The 20,995-nt window shown below is 44.8% G+C and overlaps 1 protein-coding gene across 4 annotated transcripts in view; it reads left to right on the top strand.

Moving 5' to 3' along the window:
* The window catches only part of lef1 (lymphoid enhancer-binding factor 1), a 45,130-nt gene that overhangs the window by 5,788 nt on the left and 18,347 nt on the right, over positions 1–20,995 (top strand). For all 4 annotated transcript variants that reach the window (XM_080463659.1, XM_080463658.1, XM_080463657.1 and 1 more), the window contains exons 5-6: positions 16,438–16,570; positions 20,290–20,380. In XM_080463659.1, the coding sequence (XP_080319785.1) occupies positions 16,438–16,570; positions 20,290–20,380 (224 nt within the window). The remainder of the gene's footprint in view (positions 1–16,437; positions 16,571–20,289; positions 20,381–20,995) is intronic.

Below are 20,995 nucleotides of genomic sequence, written 5' to 3'. Positions count from 1 at the left end.
ACCCCGTTCGGTTTACAAATAGAAGAGTGCATGAAATATGGGGTGTGATGCTTTCCAAATTCTCTTTTTATTGGCTTGTTTTATGGTCAATTTTATCAATTAAGTCATCGTACTCAAACATACTATATTGGTCATAGAGGTCTATATGGAGACCAGCTGAGTGTGTGAGAGGAAATTACCCCTCAGTGCAGATGAATTAGCCCAGGCAGTTAGGCGGCGGACTTGCTGCCAAAACTTCTAAAGCCTCGCTTTCATTTCATTTACCATGGCTACACCCCCCCCCCATTTCCCCCTCCACCCCTGTCTTCAATATAACGGTAGTCATTTTATATACGTTTCTCTCACTTATCCAATAAAAAGAGCCAGGGCTCGTTGGAAGGATCACGGAACTCGAGTCCTCTGGCTTTCTCACTGATGTCAGCCCGCTGCCTGCGCTGCTGGCCACCGCAGCCACAGTATCTGCAGGCCTGGGATCGGTTTTCACTGACATCAAAGGCACATTCTCCCTTTCATTCTCTTCCATCTCCAGCCACACCACCGCCCCCAATCCCAGTAGTTTAGATTGATTTCCATTGACCATGACATTCCTGCACATGCCGTCCAGTCGCGATGGAGCTGTTGGGAGTTGCTGATTGTCAGCAGATTTTTACGACTTGGAGCTTGATAAGCTTCCTCCCCAACAGGAGCTCAAATTCTGGTGTGAAGATGCCAGTTGAAAATACATTTGAATTGGAAACACTGACCCCTCCAAAAGAGTTTAGAGCCCTTCTAAGTGAAAAGTCTAATGACTCTGGAATGCTTCATGTGATCTGGATGCATCACTTTAAAAAAAATCTATTGATCAGGCTTGGAAGTGTGGCTGAAGGCAATTTGATTTTTAGATTGGTATTATAGGAGTATTATAATGCTTGTCTATGATGGGCATTCATTGTTCAGGATCCATTTCAAATTACTAAAGGTAAAAGCAAATACCAACGAGTCAGCTCGTGTAATTAATTATATTCTTCACATATCAAAACACTTGACGGACAACGATGTATTTAGCTGTAAAAAAGCTGTGCTACTGTACCTATAGACCCAAAGACATGTTTTGTAGGATTCCAAATATCTGCCCATAAGTGGTATTAATAGTATTAGAGTATAACATTCTTATATAATAAAGCCAGAGTTATTTATGTATCGATTACTCGGTGTATATCAGGGGGTGATATGGTTTCCTTCCTTTTCAATAATGCAATAGAATTATGGAGACACACTTTGTGTCCTCTTCAGAGATTTTGTGTTGATAGTCCCTCCATCGTTCTAAAACCACATTAAATGTATCGCCTTTTATTGTCAAAATACTAAAGATGTTTTTAGTATCAGCCTGCATATACCCCTCTCAATAACACATTGTGTTTAACCCCAACTGAAGCATTTAAGTGTATTTAGGATTCTAAGTTTAAGCAGAAATCCACACTGTCGCTCCAGTAGGCAATAGTACGTTATCTTGACTTTTCGTCATGATGGTTCTATTTAAATTCATCATGTAATGGAAAGAGTCTTGTCTCGATGTAACGATTTATCTTTACTCTCTTACGTACTTGGCGATGCAGTGTTTAAAGCTTGGAAAAATTGTAGAGACGACGGAGAACAATGTTCCCTTTGGCATCTCCTTTTGTGACTGTATTTGACAATTGAAAACAGGTTTTTGCCATTTTGGTCAGAATTAGCATAAAACCTTTCAAAATGTTTGCAAAGTATGATCTTCAAAGCAATTCTGACGTCGTCACTCCGGGTTTGATGTGTGGAGAAGAAAAAGCTCACTGCTTTGAGGGGGTTTTGCTTTATCACTGAATCGGTTGCTGTTTAGTCTCACAAACCCAGGGCGGGATTTAGAAATGACAGCTTCTATAAAAAGATCCCCATGCATGTGATGGGCAGGACATATTTTTAAATGACCCAAAATCTATCCTCAGAGCGGGCTGCAGTTGTCACATAAACATGTCCCCATTAGTTAAAACCACAAAACTCCTGTTGTACATGCTCTTCTATGGGTTTAAACACACCCTCCTGACCCCCAAAGACCACGACATCCTGCCATCTCTTTAGAATATATCCAGAAATGCATGGTTTACACGATTTAAAAAAACAAAAAACACTGCTACGTGATCGAAGTTTTGAATTGTTGGTGATGATGTGATAACTGTCATTTTGAACCTGAACTGTGAAGATGCTTTCGTGATCTCAAGCTGAATTAGAGCAGGTCGTGTGAGTCTTGGGGAAGAAGAGCGAAACTGAATAAAATCGCTGATCTCTTTTTTTAAGCTCAGTTTGGTTGCTATAGGGGGGGTTGGGAGAGCTCCTTCTCCATTGCTGTGCACTCCTTTTCCCTTTGGACCCTCAGTTTGAAGATCCTCATGGCGAGAAAGAGGGGGCGGGTGGGGGCTGGAGAGTTGCACTTTCCTTTGATGTAGTGGGAACGTGACGGATCTGCTAGCCAGTGTCTCGCAGCGTGGAATCACTAACCCGGGCTTACCTAACGGGATTTGGTAGGACCGCTCGGGTGTCCCTCAGTGCCATGTGTGTCCTGAGCTCATGCCCCCAGCACTACCGTGGAAGATCCCTGTTAAGGAGAACACTACATTTACCAGCGGCCTTCCATGTCCACACATAATGTTCTAGATGGCAGCTTATGGCACCTTCAGTAGTTCCTTTAAGTCTCACTACGGGCTGGCCATGCTGTGTGAAGTTTACCACAGCTGGTTGTTGCATTTTGCCTTTAAGCAGCTGGACTCCATATGATCAGCTCACTGTCAGCTCATCATGGATGTGTACGTTTCGGTAAAAAATATATCAAATGAAATTGTTTGTGGCATGAATGGAGGTCATCATACAACTCTTCAGAGATGATCGCTATGTTTACTTATTTAAGAACAATTTCCCAGGTCTCGCATTATGCAGACGAGATCCAAGCTGACATCGGTGTCATCCGCCGTGCAGATCTGTCATTGTGAAATATGTGCGCGTACACATATGAAGGACTGAGTCGGGAGCCTCGCACACCAAAAGAAAACACGTTGTGTCCCAGGCTTTTGTAGTGCTGCCCAGTCCTGGTGTTTTATAAACAGTCCCATTAACGCCAAGGTTTTCTCTCAGTCCGTCTCTGCATAGTGATGCTGTTTAACACATTTGCTCCAGATGAGACCCATGTGGTTGTAATCATCTTATCGATGTTTTCATCTTGTTTAATGGAGCTCAGCAGAGAAGTCGTCTACTCTGACTCAGAGATATGGGTTGTTACCTAAGACACAAAGTAAAGAGAAGGCAACCAATACTGCAATTAATAAGTGGGGGTGTTATTTGTGTTTTTTTATTTTTAAATTAATGCGAGTCCTGCTTGATATACTTTTTGTTTTAATTCGTGCAGTGTTATCGCCTTGAATAAAAGAAAAAAGAACCATTGTAGCAGGAGATGAGACCCACAACATTCTATCTCATTTAACTAGATTTTTGTTAAAAAAAAAAAAAAAAAAGAAGATCCTCTCTGATACAAATGAAATGGAATCAGTCAACGTGTAAATGAGAACAATTAAGCATTCAAACCTCGAAAAATGCTAGCTTTTCAATTTGTTTGTTTGAAGGCATTCGAGATCATCATGGGTCACATGCAGGCACGCACTTGGCACGCCCTGCCGATGTTTATTTTAGCCACACATTACTGCTTAAAGCAAAGCACTCCCAGAGGGTGACACTTTCTTCACTCTCAATTCTCCCTTTGAATTTGTTGAAGCTCTGCTTGTCTGCCTGTGTTGCCTGGGGCCAGCCAGTCAGGCCTCTGCGGAGTGATCGCTGCTGGTTCAAGCCCCTCGACACCTGCTCAGGGGGCTTCACTCTTCACCAGCAGGCTGCCACTGATCTCCAGGGGTCAGTCGAGGGCCTCACCAAGGTTGTCCCTCATGCCTCGCACTCTTTGAATGGCCTAGGCGTGTAGTTCTGTTAAGGATGGCTCAGGAATGTAGATAACATGGCAGCACAGGCATTTTCAATCTTTTTTTTTCTTTCTTCATTTCTGAAGCGTTTTCTTGTAAATGCTGCTGCTGTCGTTTTATTTTATGACCATATAGTGGAGGATGGAATAGTAGGCAAAGGTAATATTAGATTTCTTGGCGTGTGGGAACTCTGAATTTGCATATAGGTACAGGGTTGAAACAAATACATTTCAAAGCCAAGCTATTGAAGTAGATTTGGGGTCATTGGTGGCATCTAAAACACAATTTATATGACCCTGCTGCACAAGTTGAGTTTTTAAGCCATCATTGATGCTTGACAGTAGTCCCTTAAAGCTGATCACAGTACCTCACTGTTCCCTGATACAGCCACGAAATGAGTTAAAACATGAATAGCTGTATTGACTTCATTCTGACAGCTTTTAGGTCTATATAGAGGCGAACAGTGTTCCAACTAGTAAACTGCAGCGGGGGGAACAATAGGATCACAGGAGTGAAACATGGCTACAAATCCTGCCGGCTGTGTCCAGACTTCAGAGAAACTCAAACAGCCCTCACTTTGTCCAGCTAAGAAATGGAGCTATGATCAATAGCTGCTCTGTTTTATGAAGTTGGTCAGTCTCGGGCGTGCTCTCGCCCTCCCTCCCTTCTTTTTGCTGTTTCATATTTTTCAGAAGCTCATTATTTCTTTCTGCTGTGGGTGTGAGTGCTAAAGAGGCTCACACATGCAATGTGTATCTGACAGCGCTGAAATATTAATGGTCCCCAGTGTAGGAGGTTGGTATAGGGCCGGCATAGTTACAGTACAAAGGGTGCCTTCTCGCCACCAGGCTTTATTAGCTGAGCTATTAAATGAATAGATGGATATAGCTTGCGCTCTTTCTTCATGCCTGCGTTTGTGTTTTTGCGCTGAACATCAAACCACTCTCTGTTCGTTCGACGGTTTCCAACACGTACTCTAAACGGCTGTCAGATGCAAACTTGCGTACACGCACACGCACACGCACACACACACACACACACACACACCCACACACACACACACACACACACACACACACTGTGCACTACACTGTGGAGTTTTCCGTGGGAGGACAAAGAGGAGTGCTCTGCTATCAGTTCATTTTGTGTGGTCTTGGCCATAAAAAAACACCCCGTTCTTTGACTGCGAAAAAAAAAAAAGAAGCCTGTCTTTAATTTTTGGGAAACCCATAAAAGTTTTTCGCTCCTTTCATATCGGCAGCAGAATTGAAAACAAATGCTACGTTCTCCCCGTCTCCTTTGAACCGGCCAATTATGGAGTTGTGAAAATAAAAATCAGTCTGTAGATCTCTTTACCCCCCTCTCTTTCCTTTCCTCTCTTCCCTTTCGCCCCTTTTTTTTCTTCTTCGCTCACGTTTTTTTCTCCTCCCCCCTTGTTTTTGAAGAAACCGAAGGGGGATCACTGATGTCAAAGTCAAAACCAAGAGCATTAAGAAAACTGGCGAAATGCAATACAGCTGCAATCCAACATGACGCTAGAAAATAGGGCTGAGGAGCAGAAAGCCTCTCTCCCGTATTCCCAGGGCGCGCAACTGCTCCCGGCCTTGGCTTTGATCTCTTCAAAGCCTCCTGCCTCCTACTAGATGGAGAGTCTTGGCTGCCGCTCGTGAACGCTGGAGAGAGGCAGGGAGGGAGGCAGTGGGGAGGTTTGAAGGGGGGGAGGTGGGGGTACATCGTCTTTTCCTTTCCAGGGCTGAAATCAATCACAGTGCCGAGGCAATTATGTGTAATTCAACCCCAGCCAGATTAGTGACTCTTGTTACCTGAGCGACCAGAGCTCTGTAATCTGTGAGACACACCGGCCTCACCGGCAAAAGGAGTAGCCAGGAACAGGCGAGGGCACTTGAGGGAAAGGAGGGGGATCGGAGGCGGGGAGAGAAGGGGAGAGGTGCTGAAAAGCAGGCTGCCATGCTGCTGCCCAGCAGAGCAGAAAATCAGAGCACAATGGAGTGATTACACTTGCAGATGTAGCCATATTTATGACGACGTGGATAGAGAGAGCAGAGAGAATGAAGAGCGCTGATTGCCATGGAGCTCTTTAGTTAGCGTGCTAACGAGCCAGATCCCTTTTGTGTTAAAACATGTGCCTAATGTCACCTCCACTGCGCTTCCAGTCCACCCCCCCACCATCTACGCCCTGTGCCCCCACCCCCCCTCCAGTGCCATATCTCTATCCCTCATGCCCTCCACAGTCGGCTCTGAAATGCAAGCTCGGCCAAGGCTCCTGCCCCAGGCGCCCAATTTACTATGGCTGGAGAAAAACTCAGTGGCCCCAAGTCACAGAGGAAAACAGCAGAGCTGAATGCTGCTCTTTCCCTGCTGCTGCAGTTCGTCTGATCTGAGCAACTGTTTCAGTGTCGTAACACACAGCAGTGTAACAATTTACACCCTTCTGCTTTTTTTATGTGGCTTACTGTCGAGATTTATCCCAATTATGTTTGCTCCTAGTTTAGGCAAATCTAGAACTTGGTAGGAGTTGGACATGTATGACTAATACTGCCTTGAGATTAGTGAAGTCTATTTTTTTTGATTTCCTTAATATACTTTGTGGGGAATTACAGAGACAATTACTTGGAGGCTGGGCGGAGGGCAGATGGAAAAATTGCAGATTCACATTATTTTGGACAACTTAATTAGAAATATATGATTGCCCATGCTTTGATTCTTTTCTTGCTCTATGTCTGTAAGCGCTGATGTCACAGGGATGAGAACAAGGCTTTGTTTTTTTCCCCCACAGCAGTCACTTGATGCAGGATGATGAAACCCACAAAGATATCTAGCAAGAATGTGTTTGTTCATCTGATGAGCTCGCCCTGTGCTCTGTATTTTGTTTGATCATTTGGACAGCTCAGTTGGTGATGGAAGTCTCGTATTTTCCTCATCGGATGCACACATTGAATAAATGAGATATACCGTCACAGAATGCAGTTGATCGGGACCTTGTAATGTTGTTGATTGTTTTTAGCAAGGCAGGCTGACAGAGAAGTAGGGCTGACTCTAAAAAATATAAAGGTCATGCTGAATGGATTATTTGGCATGAATGGAGCCTCCGTCCAGCGCAGCAGGAGCCCTTAAATCCACTATCAGCCATAGCCCCCTTGGCTCAGAGGCCAGGTGACGCTTTTCATGTCCTCCAATGGAGAGACATCACAGAGGCATCCTCCACTTTGAGCTGCCCGTCATCAAACAATGCATCAAAACATCAAATCAATCCACCCCCACTGTACCCCTATCTTTGAGATGAAAGACGTAGAAGGGAGATATGAGGGCCCACTACCGCAACCCCCCCACCCCCCCCACACACACACCCACACTCGCACATCAATTCTCCATTTCCAGCTCTGCCATCAACAGTGCCCCTTTTAAACTGAAGCAACGGTCTATATAAAAGTTGTGTTTGAGATTTATTTGATAAGTTAACAAGGAATATCGGACCTGGGGGGCGCGAATCCTCACAGGATTCGTCTTGTGTCTCCTGCGTTGGTTTGAAAGGGGCAACAACGGTTTATTATAGCTCAGGATTGTACCACCGTGTCCCATCAAAAGCCATCATAGCCACAAATTCTACTGCCTGGGACTGCAAGGATGTGTGAACATGACCAGACTTAAGTAAACCTAACATTAACTCCTCTTAAGAGGATAAAAAGTTAGAAATGAGTTTCCAGATGTTGACTGTTGAAACATTTAGCAAAGACTGAAATTGTTTGGTGGGTTTCATTAAGGGAAAATAATGACTGCATTTTCTGCTTGTCAACTGTGGAAGATTTTCCACTCTCAAGTTAGCGGTTCAGTTTTCAAACAGTCAACAAGGGGTCGGAACTACCTGATTTTATTTTATTTAAATTTAAATATTTGCATTGTTAAATCCCTAAAACATTCAGCTTTTGGTTTCAGTGTTTAGTGGAATAGATGGTTAAAGTATTTTCTACTGATAATTAATTCTATTAAACATTTGAGTAGCTGCCATGAATAAATCCAGCTAAGACCTGAATAAAAACCTTGCTGTGTCCATTACGTGGCTAATCATTGCATTTGTTGCATCAGGTGCGTGAGGGTGCCTTATAATGTTGCTGTAACCATATGCCCCGAGTCTAAGGAGTCTCTTTTGTGCTCCAGATATTCTCTATTACCATTTCTTTAGAGTTACCGAGGGATAAGCAGACGTTGTCCACTACCATGTTGTACATGGTCATTGTTTTGTTTGTGTTAAAGCCCACAAAAGCCTGCCACAAAGCTAATTGAGGGGGTGGAGTTTTCTTGTGACCGATCAGATCCTTGGAGAGGTTCTTTAAGTGTTCCATGCCTCTGCGAGGAAGGAGAAAAGCCATTTGTTCGGAGGGGATCAGATTTGAATAGCTTTGTGCTTGCCATTCAGATCTTAGCAGGGGCGTGTGCGCCTGCCTCGAAAGAAACCCTAAAATGTGTGGTTTGATTAATGACTAATTCCACAATGAAAGGCGGTTGTTGGTAGTCTTTACCAGTTAATCCCTTAAAACGTGGAATCGCACCCAAACAGTGGGCTGCTGCTGGTATTGTTGTGCATTCAATAGTGTGAAGGGGAGGAAAGGTTTGCAATGTGATCCACAGCCATGAATGATCCTCAGACTGCGGCTTGAACCTTGCCTCAGTACGATCAAAACGCGTGTGTATTTTGTAACATACTGAATGTCCGGCCACAGAATTTACTGAGGAAGTTACAGAGGTCGAATGCGTATCAGTTGGAAAGCACTGATAATGGGACGACTGTCAAAAGTTCAGAAGGAGGCCAGGACACAGGTGTCCTGACACCTGGGGCAAGATGGCTTCTTGTGGCTTGCCGTTAGTAATGCATTACATAACTTACCCTAAATTACAATCATTACATAACTTAACTGAACCCTCACTAGAACGGAATCTCTTTACGAAACTTACCCTCATTCCCATCTGTTCTCTTTTTTTCTTCTTCATTAAGTCATCAATGGTAAAGGCTCACTAACCCATCATTTTTTCCCCCCTTTCTATTCTTACATTTTATGTGGGTGGGTGCATCTGTCTGAGTGAAATACAGAAGAAAAACTAGGTCAATACTCTCTTCAGCTCAGGCAGAGAAGCAGCTCTCATTCAAATCACCTCCCCATCCACATTTTCCTGGTGTGTGCCATTGAAAACCTCCACCGCATATGCAGCAGTGCCTCCACAGCCGGCTCCGTGCCGGCCTTCGTCCACCTCTCGTTGGCGACCTCGCAGTACTAATATTTACCCCCCCTTCCTGTTGATGTAATGTGAAATTTTGCATTGGAGCTTGCTGGGGCTTAGTGAGAAGAGCACTGTCTCTCGTGCTCGTTTCCACAAGTAGAGACGCACAAAGACCCCCACCAGACTCTATTTTCCCCCCTCAACGCTGAGCTCCCAAATCCAAACTGACAGCCATTCATGCCCAGAATACCTGGGCGAAAGCTGAGGGGGGGAAACACTATCTAGGTGTAGCAGGCAAATCCGCTCTTGTTCGACGGATGTATGAAGCTCCCGCATAAGGCAACTCATCAGCACTTTTCCTACCGTTCCACACCGTATTTTGTACCCGTCTGTGGGTATTGTATGGAAGCTAAGGTTTCAGCGCACTAGCCACATAAAGTTAGCTTGTGCTGCGATTTTATTTGTGTACATCTCACAGGGCCTTGGAGTGTTGTTGTTGAATGTGGATGTTGGCACCGCGGCGGTGCCTGGCATGAATGCAGCTACTCAGCAGACCAGAGCTGGCTTCTAATGATAAATCATGCAGTGTGTTAATGCAGCAGCGGGGTTGCTATAAATAGTTGCTGGTGAGGGATGCCGATTGATTCAAGAAGAAATGGTGTATACTCCACACATTTTCTGCTTGTGGTCAGCTTTAAAGGGGGAGTTCACACACAGGGCCTCGAGATTAACATTCCTCCTGGTTTGAAGCACACAGCTGATCAAGTAAATGAGGCAGAGACTTTACGAGTCAGATGTTCAAGTGTTACACACAGTGACGGATCCCACCTATCTGTGCTTGTCTGGGTGTTATGATTTTCTCAGTACATCCAAAGCTGTCACCTAGAGCAGCCCTGATCTTTGTGGGGTGTAGATGCCTAGTGGGTGCCCGGGTGTGTGTGCGGTCTGCCTTTTTTGTGTACATGTTTGCGTGTGCGCTCGCAGGCCTGCTGACAGTGGCACTTCAGCAGAATGTTTGCCCTTTCCTTAGTCCTTTGATGTGACCAGGTCCTGCTGTGATAATGAGCCCTGTGCCCCGACGCAAGGTGAGCATCCTGTGGCTCGCCCAGGGCTCTGCCAGAGCAGCAGCCCAACCCCCACCACACACACACACACACACACACACACACACACACACACACACACACACACACACACACACACACACACACTGCAAACAGAAAGGTGGAAGAACATGGGTTGAACCTAATCATTGTATTTTTGGAATACGTTTGTTATCACTGCAGGTTATTCTATGACTAATTTTCTTCTGTCAAACTTCATGTTGTTGTCAATTGAGACCAAAAAAATTTGTGTAACACTAAAAATGACCTCATAGTGTTTTGAAAAAAAAAATTAAAGCGTGGGGGAGACTGTCTGAGGTTACGCCACTAACTGCTACTATTAAAATATCAAAATAAAATCTGTTATTCCAGAATAAAAGCCTTATAATGTCCTATAATGCCTGTAAAAGCCTCATATGAAGTCTTGAACTTCTTTGTTGGGAGAAAATTGGATATGACACTTCGAGCTACTGAATATGGAGGTATTGATGACCAGTATAGTGTGGAAGTACTTAGTTTTGCATGCACGTGTCTTCCTTCACTTTCACTATATGATTATGTAATCACAGCCCAATTTCAATAAGAGATTGTAAATAATGATTATTTAGGTGTTCTTTTGTTAAATCTCTAAATGTGAAGCCTTTTGACCTCCTGTATGAGCCTCTTTAAACCCTCAGCTCTGTAAAAACACTCCCTGTTGTCATACCGTCACTGTTCCTACTGTGTTGCTTAACGCAGGAGGAAAATAGCAACAGATTCAGTTCTAATGTTCTGTTCCTTTTCCTCTCCTCAGTTTTTAATAGCACCGCGACGTATAGAAATTAAGAGTTGAACACTTTAAAACGCGGATAAAGTCTTTTCATCTGGGGCAGGCACATTTCACACAAATTATCTCCTTTGCACGTTCAGAAAGTCAGAGCTAGCATGAATGGCTTGCTCGAAGCACACGGTCTTCATGCCAACTGAAGGATGATGGGTAATCCAGCTCGTCCTATTCACTTGTGCTTGATAGCAGTGGAGGGAAAGATACTTGGCTGTTAATAGCTCCTTTGTGTTCATTTGCAGCATGTATGTGTTAAATTCATTAGATGCATGGTTATTGCTGTCCCTGATCCCTGCACCATGAACATATTTTAAATCGTGTGTGTAGCCTGCTTGTGCGCCTTTTTGAATTGGCGCACGGCTGTGTTGGGTACGTGCGTACTCCATGTTTATACAGTGGCATGTGTCAGTCATGTGTGTAAATATGAATTGTTATGGCTTGCGTGTGTGTGTGGGTGCAACACGGGTATTTAGAGGACAGCATGACAAGTTGCTCTCTTGATGAATTTGTGCTGCTGCGTAGCTACTATATGCATAAAATCGAGTTTATAGCACATTCCTATTTTTGCTGCGTGAGTAATTCACCGGATTCCACAAGTTTGTGTCATCGTTTATACCTTTGTGTTCAGTGGCTTTGGCCTTCAGTGTCACCTCCTTTATTTGAACTATTGGACTCTTAGTACCACCAAAGGATTTCCGATTGAAATGAAAGGAGGAGAAAGGAGAGATTGGGGTGTGTGTTTGTGTGTGTGTGGGGGGGGGGTACGGCGATGGAGATGTATATTTCTCTCCAGGGCAGGCTTTTCCTGTTATTCATAGCCTCCTCCGCTACTGTCCCTGTGGTTGGCTCCGCTTGTTCGTCTCATTACCCTGGGCGCGTGGCGCTCCGTCGCTCGCTGGCGGCCCAGCTTTCTTCTCCATTAATTGGGTTTCGTTACATTAAGCCCCCTGGCCACGGGGCCATCCTGCCAATAAAACATTCCATTTTTAGCACTCCACTCGGAGCTGGTGGGGTTCAACCTGCTCTGCGAATGGTAATTGGTTATTTATTTAAGCTTCCGCAGGTTGGTCTCTACTGGTTTTGGTAAAGAGGGAGGAGAAGAGAGGAGTGCAGTGCCTGTCCTTTACTGTGCTGCAAAGCTACTACAGGGGAATGTTTGCTTACATTTGTTGGGAAAAGGTTGGACAAGTTGCACTCAAACACACCTGAGAGTGAACACCTGGTCTGAGGGTACACTGTCAGATTTCAGCCCAGGGCACACCCATACACATACTCCAACATTCGACCTTAGCAAAGACTTTGGCTCCGTGATCTCGTCCTTTGCTCTGAATGCATTGTCGTTGTGGAAAATGTAGCCAAAGATAATCTTGATCAATCAAAGGAGGGTGTGTGCTCCTTCACTGTGATTTGATGTAAATTGTTTGAATAATAACACAAGCTGTAATGACATCTTTTTGTGTGTGTGTGAAATTTACCAGTGACTTTCTTTTTCTTGCTTATAATCACAGAAAAATGCATTGCCTCCTCCTTTTCTGTCTCTTCCGTTGATATCCTGGGACTTTTTTTTCCCTGCACATCCTTTTCCTCCAGAATGCAGAAAATCTTATGAGTAGGTGAGGTTTGGGTTTCAGGGTGAGGGGGGCTTCTTAGTGAATGGATTTACCAGCATGGGAATCCATAGCCGCCACTTTAGCTGCCATCTCCCCAGCTGTTTGTGAAACACCTCACATGGTTTCTACACACTTGATTGTAGCTGCAGGCAGGAAGAGTCCTCATTGCATATAAATTACAGAAGTGGGAAGTGATTATTATAAAATTCCTGCTTTCCCTTTTTCCCACTCCACTCTGCAGAAGTGGTATAATTGAGTTGAGTACAAAAGCGGTGCTGAGAGAGGAGAGTGAGAGAGATGCTAAAAAGACAAAATAGCTGGGACACTGACTCCATATTACTCATAGACACACGTATAAACACTCACAATTATGCTTAGCAACCACGGCTGACTGGCGCTGGACAGAGTAGGAGCAGACATCGGCGCGACGTCAGGAAAGACAGGCGGAGAAAAGAAAATCCAAAACAAACCAACAAACAAAAAGAAAAACAAAAAACAAAATGTCCCATTTCCCTTCCCCTCCCCCCATTTTCAGAGCCTGTGCCAAGTCACTGGCTCCCTATGCTGAAACACACTGGAGTGTCTCCTCCACAGAGGGCTCCCTGCCAGCTCCAGTTCCGCACAATGAATTTCTCTTAAAACCACATCTGAGGGATTTTTTTTTAAAAGGGCTGGCCAAGCCTGGATATGAAATTCCAAATGGAACGTTTTCTTTTCAATCCTCGCCGCCTCTCTTCTTTCGCGCTCCCTGAAAAATATGAATAGAGAGATTCTAAGCCTATTATTTGTCCTATACAATAAAGGGGACCTCCAATATGGCCGCCCTTCACTGCAACAGTGCCGCTGCTGCTGCTGCTGCTGCTGGCTTTTAGAGTCAGCATGGGGATGACGGGGGATCAGATTGCTGCAACGTGGCGTGACCCTCACGGTTGCGGTCATTTGAGTGTTTCTGACCACAGTGTCCAGGAAACTCCTGAAGAAATGTCTTGATTCTTGTAGGTAAACTTTCCAGCAGCTGCAGAGTGGGTACCGCCAGCCAACAAGTCTCCACCTGGTGGTAAACGGGTGGCTCCATGACGAAAGCTGGCATGTAATCCTCGTAACCTGAAATAGAAACGCTCAAAGTGCGGGAAGGGTTTTGCTTAGCCTTGATGCCAGCCTCACAATCACATTTAACGTATACCCTGAGAGATATGAAGCTGTTAGAGGCTGTTATTGCTCTTTCTTTCTTCTGAAAGTAAATTATGGTTAGTTAGGTCAGGCAGTGTGTGTAAAAGTGCACCCAAACAGCCATAAATTATTTGTTGGTCACAGAGGCCTGCAGGTTTTTCCCCGGTGGATTTTTTTACCAGAAGCAGTTTATTAAGAAGTTGAGTGAAATGAGATCTGACAGCTGTAACTGGAAAAAGCACACAAGAGGGGCTTCTCTATTATGGTAGAAACCTCTCACTTTCTCAGTTGTGAAGGAGTCTGTCACCTTTTTTGCATTATTGAAGCTTGTGTATGAACCAGTATAAGAGACAAACTTTTGTTTCCTTAAGCTTTTCTGTCCTTTCTCTTCGCCACAAGTTTGAGAGTACTTCCAGCTAAAATGATAATCTTTCAGGTTCTTATCTCATTCCCACAGGATAACAAATGAGAGTGGAGAGGCGTAAAATAATATGGACGAAAATCATTTCGCCCCTGGTGTAGGCATGCCCTAGCCACTTCAGTGCCTTGTTAGTCTCTCTTTTCAGGTTTAGCAGCCTTATTAATAATCCCTCCTCTCTGTAGTGTGAGGTTGGACACTCCCACGCTCTCACGTTATCCCGTCACCTTTGACTTTTGTTGACTGGGTCAAAGAATCTGTCTTACCTGGGGCGGTTACTATAAAACCTGTGTTTCCCGCCGTGATTATTTAAGTGTTGTATTTTTTGCAGTCTCCATAGTGTAGAGATTGGGTACTGTGTGGATTGTGCTTAAGTGCTGCTTTTCTCTTCTTCAAACTAGAACACACAACTCAACTGGCTCGAGGAAATGAGATTCTCAGCCCTGATGAGAATGATGCTTCTTGCGGCTGGTCACCCACACAACACACACACACCACACTAAGATGCATACAGTACACCCACATATTGCACATACACCACACATACTGCCCTTTGTATTCCTGGTTATGACATTCCCAGAAGGTGCAGAGAGGGAGATTGAATGAGGGGTGCGGTGGGGTGGGGTGGGGTCTTAAGTTGAAGCTGGTGCCAGTCTGTGAGCGGTTCGTGGAAACGCAGACATTCCAGACTCTCTTGTGTCCAGTGTGTGTGTGTGTGTGTGTGTGTGTGTGTGTGTGTGTGTGTGTGTGTGTGTGTGAGGGAGGGCACCAGTCACCACTTAGCACTGCAGGAATGTCACCTTGGCACACACATCATTAGACAACAAAGTAAGCGCTAGTAAAGAGGAGTTGTTTTCTCACATCCAAATGGTACGCAGGCTCACAGTAATTCCGGGTGTCTCCGACAATGCTGCTGGTCAGGTGACCTTCTGTCGTAAAGAAAAACATCTGATTGCCCTTTTAATGAATCTGTTTGATTCGAAACTGGTGGGAGCTGTTTGGTGTAAGACGTGTCTCAGCCAACAGTGAGCCGACGTCTCTCTGATTAGCCATATATCCTGTGGAGGTGATATTTTGACTCCAGCTCCGCTCTGGGCTCAGATTGTGAATAGTAGATTTAGCGTGGCTAAGCGTTACCATGTGTCCGGTGCAGCTGAAGCATGTAAGCACTGCTAGGTGGGGGTTGAGTTGGGGGGGGGGGGGGGGGGGGGGGGGTCATCCGGGGGTTTTCGGGCTCGGTTTGGTCTATTTTAGTTGTCGGGACGTAGTCAGGACGTAGGTCTCTCTGAGTCAGCCGGGGATGAGGGGTCTGCGGCCAGGCCACTGTTGACGTGATTACCCCTGTTTTAAGTACCACTGCAGACATCTGTCTCACTCGCGCTCTCTCACCATAGTCAACCCTCCCCCCCCCTCCTCTCTCCCCTTCTCCTCCTCCTCCATCCCTCATCTCTCCTTCCCCCGGCTCTTGCTCTGTAATGAACTCCCCTTATTCACCAGCTAATGACTGCCTTTGATCTCCCGCCTAAGACCTCTGCTCTAACTCTACCCTGCAAGTCTCTCTTCTCTCTCCCCTTTCTGTGCTCTATCGCTGGTTGGCTCCCGTTCACCTCTGTTTGCATCTCTCTCTCTCTCTCTCTCTCTGTCTCTCTGTCTCTCTCTCTCTCTCTGTCTCTCTGTCTCTCTCTCTGTCTCTCTGTCTCTCTCTCTCTCTCTCTGTCTCTCTCTCTCTCTCTCTCTCTCTCTCTCTCGCTAAAACATGCTCACGCACCTCTTTGACTTGTTTTTCCTCTTTCCTTTGGGGAACAGGGTTTTCAATCCTGCTGACCTAGGCTAAACAAAGTTTGAGCCACTGGGTTCAAGCTCCTAAAAGAAAAGAAATAAATATTCCTCAGTAACTTCTTGACCAAAGTGTTCAACATAACCCACATCTGTATGAAGGCTCTTTGCTGTGTGACGGGTCACCCGTACTGCATGTGCTGCACTCGTCTTTAGATCATGTGACGGTGAACAGGGCCTTGTGGCACATGAAGTAATACAGTTGGAACTCATGTGTATTGCCATCGTTCTTTCACGTTGTTTCATTTTTCCCTTTTTTTCCCTTTTACAGTCCAACAAAGTCCCCGTAGTGCAGCCGTCCCATGCGGTCCACCCACTCACCCCGCTGATCACGTACAGCGACGAGCACTTTGCTCCAGGGTCCCATTCTGGCCATCATCCCCAGGACACCAACAACAAACAAGGTAAAGAGACTAAAGATAGAAAAACATGATGCAAAGCAGGCAGCCTGAACAACAGGTGTGTGAGTGCAGCACATTTACTTGATATTTACGCTGCTTTCCCATTGCCTTGGACTCCTGTAATAGAAAACAAACCCTCTTCAGGTTTGTTTTCTGCAAAACTCAATGCTTCAAGCACTTCCAGTTTGGTTTTCAGTAGCAAGCAAGAAGCCAAATTTTTTAATGTTTCTTCTTTTTTTTTACATGATGTAGAAGTTTTTGAACAGTTCAATGACTTGTAATAAAGCCTCTGCTACAATGTTGGCTATTCATAAAAAGAGATGCTGTTCTTAGAGATGGAATGAGGTGTAATAGTGCAGCAACACTCTTACTGAAAACAATCATCCTGATTTCTAGCTTGCAATGCTGTGATATACCGATGCTACAAAATGTTTTTATTTTGCGTAATAAGGCACGCCATTCCAAGTTGGAATGATGTCAAATTTAAAGCACTACTACTTAAAGTTGTACTATTTAAAAATGAATTCACTGACTGGGCATGTGTCAGTCTAACCTTTAACTCAAACCAGCTAAACACACTTATTAATTGCCTATACATAATATGTCAGTGCTTTTTTTATGTATTTTTTTGTTGCTATTTTCAAAATCTGTTTGTTTCACTGCATGGCATCAATTCTGATGCCAGGTTTACACAAAGTAGGGAATTGATATGGGACTGAATACTTTGTGTGCTGCCTTAATCGAAAGAAATAGCAAAACCTCCAAATGTATGTGTGAACAAGACATTGATTTAAATACTTTCTTTTGTCAGTAAATTGTGCATGTGTAGAAGTTGAAGTTGGATGCTGGTGGATATTGTTTTAACATCTCGTTCCATTAAGTCAACAGTGTCTGCCTAATTTGATTGGGAACTCGACTAACAAATGAAAAAGTGGTGAATGTTTTACATTGTTTTGGTGTTATAAGTATGTACTGCAGTGGTGAGGTTTTCACTTCATATGAACAGACATTTAATGGAACCTGAGGATCTTTGCGTTGCCCTCGGTGAAACGGTGTTAAACAAGGTTGCAAACGACTTATGAGGGCTGGAAGTGATGCAGGATTGCAAATGCAACCCGAGTTTCCCTTTTAAACTGGCATGGCAACAGTGTCGGCAATCGGTGGAGACAAAGAAACCAAAATGTGTCACAGCGAAGTCACCCTCCTTATCTCCTGTGAGTACAAGCCCATTTGAAGCAGCCTGTGGGATGGCACGCTGAGCTCCGCTGCCCTCTCCCTCTGCACTCTTTGCCTCGTAACAAACATCAAGCTCCAGCTCTGACAGCTGCAGTGGAGCTCCTGAGCCGTTTGGACGCGCTCCTCGGCCCCAGCACAGCTGGAGACTTTGGCAGCTTCTCTCTACCGGCAGAAAAAGACGTGGGCCCTTCATCATTTTTGTCCCGCACCTTTTCTCTTTTCGCTGCTTTCTTCTCCTGCGACTGCCAGCTAAAAAAAAAAAAGAGGGGAGGGATCAGACAGGATGTAAGCGAAGATGATGGTGATGATGATAATGATGATGATGAGGCTATGAGGTTCTGAGGGACCGGCTATAAATAACAATGTAAAACTGAGCCCAAAGATACACAGAGTGTTGAGATGAAGGGAGTGGGACACATAAAGAACTTGTGCTCCACATATGTCAGATGAATTTGACAGATTTTGATAAAATATTTTTGTCATGAAAGCACAAAAAGAAAAAGGTGACAGAAATAAACAATAAAGGCACGTTCAAGATTTAAGAATTTGTTGTCATGTCGTACACTTCTGAGGAAAAGCTCACCGTTTTACTGCTGAAGCTGGTTTTTGACAATGAGGAGTAGATAGGACCCCCTGGAGGTCTCTTTTTTTTTTTTTTTTCTTCTTCTTCTTGATATTTGATCTTTGCACTTGCAGCCCAACAGAAATCCATGTCCAAGCAATCCAAGTTGCAGAATTAGCTGCAAATGATTTCCCTAGGCATATTCATGGGTGTATACGAGTGGAGCTAGGCTGAAGATGCTTAAAAAGAAATCTCTCTTATTCTCTTTTTTGCTGTCCCTCTTGCTCTCCCTCTCTCATATCGACCAATTGCTGCTTAGCTTTCCTTCGTGGGCTCAGACTTTGATCTGCTCGTTAATTATGAAAAACAATCATGGATTTTCTCATTATGAGCTTTAATATGCATTGGGCCGCAACGCAGAGACGGAAGGTCGAGCGGCGGGTGGGGTGGGGTGGAGTTGCAGTGTGGGCAGGGCTTTTGGACGTTTTACATTTAAACCTTTATTTTGTGTTTTGTTGAGAAACCAAATCCGAACACCAAGCGGGATTTGAACAGTTGTGCCCTGAGAGTCTTGTCGGTGCGACTTGTTTTGAGAGGAATAGTGAGCGCGAGTCTTGTGTTGGACATCAGTGAGAACTTGTGAACGGGGAGTGAGTAATTACGCACCTAAGGGGTGTGAGTGACAAGGTTAACACGCTGAGGCTCTGTCTCCCTCCCCTGCTGTTTCAACCCTGGCCTCCTTCTCTTTTGCCCCTCGGGAGGGCCCTGAGGAGTGTTAGGTGGTGGATTAGCGGGCAGGGAATAGTGCTATCCGCGCATTGAATCCAGCATTGCAACATTGGCTTTGGAGATATAAGCCTCCCACCCGGCCAGCCTCTCGGAGGAGGGAGGCCCCTTCAGACCACAGCCTGATGTGAGAGAGAGCGAGAGAGAGAGAGAGAGAGAGAGAGAGAGAGAGACATGCAGAAAAGGCTGGCTTCAGTAGGGATTAGAAGATGGTGCTAATCTGGAGGCATTTGCCCTCTTTTCTTTATGTGTGAGTGTGTGTTTGGGCACACATGTAGACACATTCCTCTTGTCTGTGTATGAACAGTATTTCCTGCTATCCTTAGACGCTCGGTCCTATTATTACACACCCTGCTCTGAGACAACAAAAAAAAAAAAAAAAAACCTAAATAGGTGCTGAGCATGAAGTGTTTCTCTTCTTGTAAAAAGAGACCCCTTGACCTTGAAACCCAGTTGGAGCCTGCGAATGGGAGACAGAGGAGCTTAGTCCTGGAGATCCACCAACAGTTAGTCTAAGTCAATCCCGTGTCTACTGGGAGAGCTGCAGCTTCTGTCATAAAGAGGAAGCCTCAATTATCCAGCTTAAAGACGCTGAAACACACTGGAAGAAATCGAATTAAGAGGACAAAATGGTATCCTTTTCTGCTCGTTGACAATGTGAGGTCAGGAGTGGCGCTGGTGCCCCTGCGTGCACTGTCCTCGACCTGTGGTTAAGCAGGAAGAGGAAGGTGGGGATCAGTTGGGTTTTAATGTTTGACTAAAAGTGTCGCTCTATTCATGAGCTCATTTTGGGAAGTTTTGAACGACAGCTTACATTCTTATACAGTTTACTGTGTTGTCTCTGCGGAGTTGAACTGAGTAGAAAATAAAAACCTTCCTCAGAGGTCCTGGAATTTTCTGTTCCTACAAATATTGCCTCAAATATTACAAAATTGTCTCTACCAATAAAAAAGTTTAACCTTCTGAGATCAAAATGGATAAGAGCCATAAAGTTACTACAATAAAAAGCATCTCAATAATACACAAGGGAACCGGAATGAAATGAACCTTTCATCCTTAATGTCGACTATTTTGGATCAGAACCCTGTTGTTTCCTTGAGTCTGCAATCAATTTATTGTCATCCCACTGTTTGTTTAGGAATGCCGAGGCATCATCCCGGACCAGACATGCCCAATTTCTACTCCCTCTCTCCTGGAGGAGTGGGGCAGATCACGCCACCGCTGGGATGGTGAGTCATCAGCAGGCAAAATCAAATGCATTCGCAGTTGTTTGAAACGAGCAGCCGTCACCCTCATGTCTTTCCTTATCACATGGACGTTGACGTTGTTCCCGACTTTGTGCGCTTGAGTCGAGGACCGCCGACCTGCAGCAGCAGCGGGGAGGTCCGCCTGTGGCTGTTTCTGCTGCGCTGCTGCGGCTTCAGCCACACCGCTCCTCTGTGTGCCCAGTACATGTCAAACACATCACCGCATGCGTGCCCCTGCATAGCCATATGGCTGCTTAACCCCCACCCCCCCCAAACCAAGGCTCTCTGGAAGCACTTCTCTCTCTCTGAGACTCACTTTGTCTCAGAAAGCACTTTTTAAACTTTTTTTTTTTTTCTCCAATTTTCTCACTACTTTTTTCATTACATCCTTGTCACTTTTATTCCCTGTGCTATTTTTTTTTCCTTTCCCAACATATTTTCCTTTTCTTTTCCTCACTATCTTTCTCTGTCTCTGTCGGTGTGATGGCTTCAGGCATACACTGAGTGATGCCAGATGTAAGGTGCAGACCAGACGTCTTCCTTCTCAAACCCCCTCAAATCTCAATGCTTACACTATATTAGCCCATTTTTGATTTA

This window comes from Lipophrys pholis (assembly GCF_963383615.2).
Source record: "Lipophrys pholis genome assembly, chromosome: 5".
Classification (NCBI taxonomy): domain Eukaryota; kingdom Metazoa; phylum Chordata; class Actinopteri; order Blenniiformes; family Blenniidae; genus Lipophrys; species Lipophrys pholis.
Note: the sequence above shows the minus strand (reverse complement) of the source record. Positions and strands in the feature narration are given on the sequence as shown.